The following is a 4,496-nucleotide window of genomic DNA, read 5'->3' on the forward strand; positions in this document are numbered from 1 at the left end:
GAACCTCAGTCAGCAAGCAGGGCCGAAGAAGGGCGCAAAGGCGGCCGGGAGCAGCGCTGGGAGCGGGAGGGGCGTGGGCGCGCGGCGGGAGGAGCGCCTAGAGAGGGCGGAGGGCAAGGGACCGGGGTGGGTTCGCAGCGCGCGCAAGGGGGAGGAGCTGGGCCCGGAGGAGCCAATTAGAGTGGGCGCTGGGGTTGCCGGGAGAAACGCCCTGCAGGGGGCGGGGCCCGCGAGGAGAGCTCGCGCGAGCACAGTGCGCTCACGGGGGAGGCGGTCCCCAAGGCGGCGGGTTGTGGTTCCGGTTCCGTCGCGGAGACACGTGAAGGTCGGCGAGTTGGTGCGGAGTTCGTTTCGGCGCGCGTGGCCGGCTGGGATGGATTCCTCTTCGAATTCCTCCGCGGCGGGTTTGGGCTCAGTGGACCCGCAGCTGCAGCATTTCATCGAGGTGGAGACTCAGAAGCAGCGCTTCCAGCAGCTGGTGCACCAGATGACGGAACTTTGTTGGGTGAGGAGCCTGGGGCTGGGACCTGGCCACCTTACCTACTTTCCCCTTGTCCTTGCCCCGTGGGACTCGGCGCGATGTCCGGAATTCGGGGAGGGGGAGCACCCGACAGCACCCCTTGGTTTCCTTATATTCCACGGGCCGAGCCGGATGGGAGAAAAAGTGACTCCGCTTTTTAGGGGACTGTCACTCCGGACCTAGGCTTTGTTGGTGCGAAGAACCGGGGATCATAGAAGACTTATGCCGCCGTCCCAACCAGCACTTTAGGCCAGCAAGACTGATGACAGCCCCTCCATACTGGGGTCTTAGTTTTGGAACCTCGAGTCCTGTTCCAGGGTTTACCTTGATTATCCAGTTTCTCTAACCGTCCTCTGTGAGAAATGAATGACTCTAGCCCACTAACTATAAAAGTGGTGTAATCTCTCCACACTTACTTGCCCCTTTTCTTGCATTGTTGTGTAATACCAAGCCGTTTTGGGTCTGAAGGTTGAGGAATTGAATATGCCCTGTGAGGGGACTTTGGCAAAAGGGTGAAGGCATTTGCGCCTTGGGATCAAACTGTTCTCTGGCTGCCAACAACAGCATGACTGCCCAGCCCTGACATACAAAATCCATAGACTTCAGAGGCCAAGGGTAATTTTTCGGAAGCAGAGGTTTTGAGGCTTGTGTACAGAGCATAGAATAATGACCAAATTCATTTGAACTGCTTAACTTGAACTATATACAGTCAACGGTTTCCATAGTCCTTTTCCCATAAGCTTGCGGTATTGTTGGACTCTGACCCTTGACAAATGCTTACCTAACTCCTGTCTGCCTTGGAGCAGTGCTTTGATTCTTTTAAAAAAAAATGTGATTCATTATATTTGGTCCAGTGTTGGGTATGATTAAGTACTCCTCCAAGACTCTGTAAGTTTTAGGAAAATTCATGCAATTTACTATTCATATTGAACTCAAGAACCTCTGGCTTAAGTAGACAAGGTTACAGAATCTCAGGTCATAGACCTTTTTTCCCTCTGGTAGGTTTTTTTATGGTGTCTTGCTGCAATGATTTAGCCTTTTACCCTTTTATTCTGCAGTAAATTTAAAGGCATTTAATACAGTTGACATTGTGGAGTTATAACCAAATTCAGTGAAGGATTAATTAACTTATATTTTACCATTTTTCTAGTTTTGTAATAATCTCAGCTCCACAATTTTATGGTACTATGATGTTAGGCAAAGTATCTCTGTGCCACAGTTCCCCTCTTTATAATGTGAGGATTAATAATAGTACCTATTCTGTAGGGTTATAAGAATTTGATGTAAGGCTGTAGAAAATTTCTCACCACAAAGTAAGCTGCTGCCAAATGTGAACTATTATTAACACATCAGATACTGTTTTAGGTGAAGTGTTTCCTTTAAACAACAAGAAGTTAATCCCCTTTCCTTTTTTCCCAAGTTCCCTTTGTGATTCTTATCTTGTCCTCCTGACCAGGAGAAGTGCATGGACAAGCCTGGGCCAAAGTTGGACAGTCGGGCTGAGGCCTGTTTTGTGAACTGCGTTGAACGCTTCATTGATACAAGCCAATTCATCTTGAATCGACTGGAACAGACCCAGAAATCCAAGCCAGTCTTCTCAGAAAGCCTTTCTGACTGATTTCAGCATTACCTTTTTGGAAAAAGGAAGGTAGTTCAAGAGTGGTTGAAGAAAAGGCTGCAGGGGGATTGGCTCCCACCTTTGGCACTCTGGAAGTATCTGGTCATCTGAGAATGAACAAAGACCAATATTTTTGTGTGTTTGGGGCTTGAGGGTTATATGTGTATTTGGTTGTGCTTTTTTAATGTTAATCTTGTGAAAACAATTGGCAGATGAATGGAAAACCTTCTTAGATGCATATTACTGTATGTGGGGCTATGTTTTTCTGAACGTCCCATTAACTGCTTTGTATAATTTGGATAGTGGAACTGCTTTTTGTAATTTGATAGTGGGACCACATGGATAAAATCTGTCATTTGTGGATTCATTTCAGATGCCTAGGGACATTGATACACATCTTGGTGTCTGAGAAAGGGTGGCGATGGGGGAAGTTATTTGGTACTTAACTAGTGTTTTGACCATCAGTGCTGGGGAAAAATCTATAGAATATTCATATAATATAATTCAGCTTTCTAAATTATCTCCCTTCCTTATACTGTGATTTACTTAAGTATCTATATAAAGTATGGTCTCGAGGTAGGTAGTACAGGCAGCCTGAGTATCTAGAGGCCTTTAGTTATAAAGGAATCTAGCCAGTGAACATAATTCTCATTACTAAAGTGCCATGAGGAAGAATTTAACTTATCCTGTATATCAGGATCAAAGAAATTCAAAGATGGGCCTAAATAAGTTGTAAAGATTTAGGCCTGTCAAAAACTAACAGCAGTTTCATGTAGAGGTGCATGTCTAATGTCAGTCAATCAGTATAGATTCTATTTACTGCAATTTTTTGGTCATTGAAATAAAAGCTTCTACAAGATTCAACTGTGTGATTGAGAAGGCTTTCTATTCAGGTTTTCGTCTGCACCCTGGAGAGATTGGGTATGTTCTGGTTCCAAGACTGGTTTCAGTCTGGGTACCTGCTCTGTATAAGTTATAGCACAGTATTCCAGGGATCCCTGACCTTTTTGTGGAAAAAAAGAGAGAGAGAACCTTGAGGAGAAATGGGGAGGGAAAGAATTCAGTGCTGACAGTCACAGTCAATTCCCTGAGTGTAGTAGAAGAGGTTATATTGATTGGATTCCCCTCCTCTTACTTCAAATCCTAGTAGATTGGAGTCTAGTTGGTACTACTTGTTTGGTGCCTCTAGTGCAAATCCATGAAAGTTGGGGAAATAATATATTTCTAGAAGCCTCAAGTCCTTTTAGCTTTCCTGCTTATAGGCATAACAAGGAATTTGAACATTTTCTGATTAAAACAATTCAACAAACATCAAAGTGCTTACTTTGTGCCCGGAATTCAGCAGTGCACAAAAGCAAAGTCCCTGTCCATGTGGAACTTATGTTCTAGTGAGGGGAGATAGGCAATAAACACATAAATATATCAATTATTGAGTGCTGTGGAGAAAAAGCAGAGTAACCGTGTTGGGGAATGTCCATGGGGTGTTGATATTTGAGATAAGATGGTTAGAGAAAGCTTCACGGGGACAATGGCATTTCAGCAGAGACTTGCATGAATTAAGTGTCCAAGCCATGTAGGTTTCTAGGAGAAAAACATTTTAGGTAGAAGTGATGCAAGTCCAAAAGCCCCAGGGTGGGAGCTGCATGCGGTGAAGCTAAGGTAGAGCAGTGGTCAGTATGGCTGGGGTGAAGTAAGGAGAATGGTAAGAAAATCTGAGATATTCTTGAAATGGATTGGGGCTGGGAGGTGGGGCAGGGATGTGCAGTGATCATGTAGGGCAGTGGTTCCCAAACTTATTTGGCCTACTGCCCCCTTTCCAGAAAAAATATTACTCAGTGCCCCCTGGAAATTAATTTTTTAAAAATTTTAATAGCAATTAAACAGAAAGATATATGTATTAATGTTTCTACCTTTTTCGTAAAATATAGTAAAGAAAGGTGTAAATTAGAAACATTGAAGTTTGAAATTATGAAACTATTTATTGAACTCAGAATAGAAAGGTAATACAAAAAAAGTTAAAACAAATGCACCTGTAGCCATCACCGCCCCCCTGGATCGCTGCAGCGCCCACCAGGGGGCAGTAGCGCCCACTTTGGGAATCACTGATGTAGGGTATTGTAGGCTCTTGCAAGGACTTGGATTTTACCCAGCAAGATGGGGAGCCATTTGGGGATTTTAAGCAGAAAAGTGATGTGATTTACCTTAAGATTTAGGAGGGTCTGGCTGCTGTGTGGAGAACATGTACATGGGAAAGAAATAGCGGCAGCAAAGTAGTAAGAATAATGCCATTTTGAGGTCCAGAAAATATCAGGTTTTTAGGGTAGTTACCTGCAATACACTTTGTGTCAATATGCTCCT

At 44.3% G+C, this 4,496-nt stretch overlaps 1 protein-coding gene across 1 annotated transcript; it reads left to right on the forward strand.

Annotated features, from left to right (window-relative positions):
- The first annotated feature begins 274 nt into the window (after positions 1–274).
- Positions 275–3,002, forward strand: TIMM8A (translocase of inner mitochondrial membrane 8A). Its single transcript, XM_006084678.3, has 2 exons — positions 275–505; positions 1,977–3,002. Exons 1-2 carry the CDS (start codon positions 374–376, stop codon positions 2,136–2,138), a joined length of 294 nt encoding a protein of 97 aa, XP_006084740.1. The 5' UTR covers positions 275–373; the 3' UTR covers positions 2,139–3,002.
- The last annotated feature ends 1,494 nt before the right edge of the window (positions 3,003–4,496 follow it).

This window comes from Myotis lucifugus, unplaced genomic scaffold (genome assembly GCF_000147115.1).
Source record: "Myotis lucifugus unplaced genomic scaffold, Myoluc2.0 scaffold_13, whole genome shotgun sequence".
Lineage (NCBI taxonomy): Eukaryota > Metazoa > Chordata > Mammalia > Chiroptera > Vespertilionidae > Myotis > Myotis lucifugus.

What these genes read in the sequence shown, in the direction of transcription:
- TIMM8A (XM_006084678.3), top strand. Translation starts at nt 374, where the DNA reads ATGGATTCCTCTTCGAATTCCTCCGCGGCGGGTTTGGGCTCAGTGGAC. An exon ending in AGATGACGGAACTTTGTTGG is followed by an intron (nt 506 to 1,976) that starts GTGAGGAGCCTG and finishes CCTCCTGACCAG; the next exon opens with GAGAAGTGCATGGACAAGCC.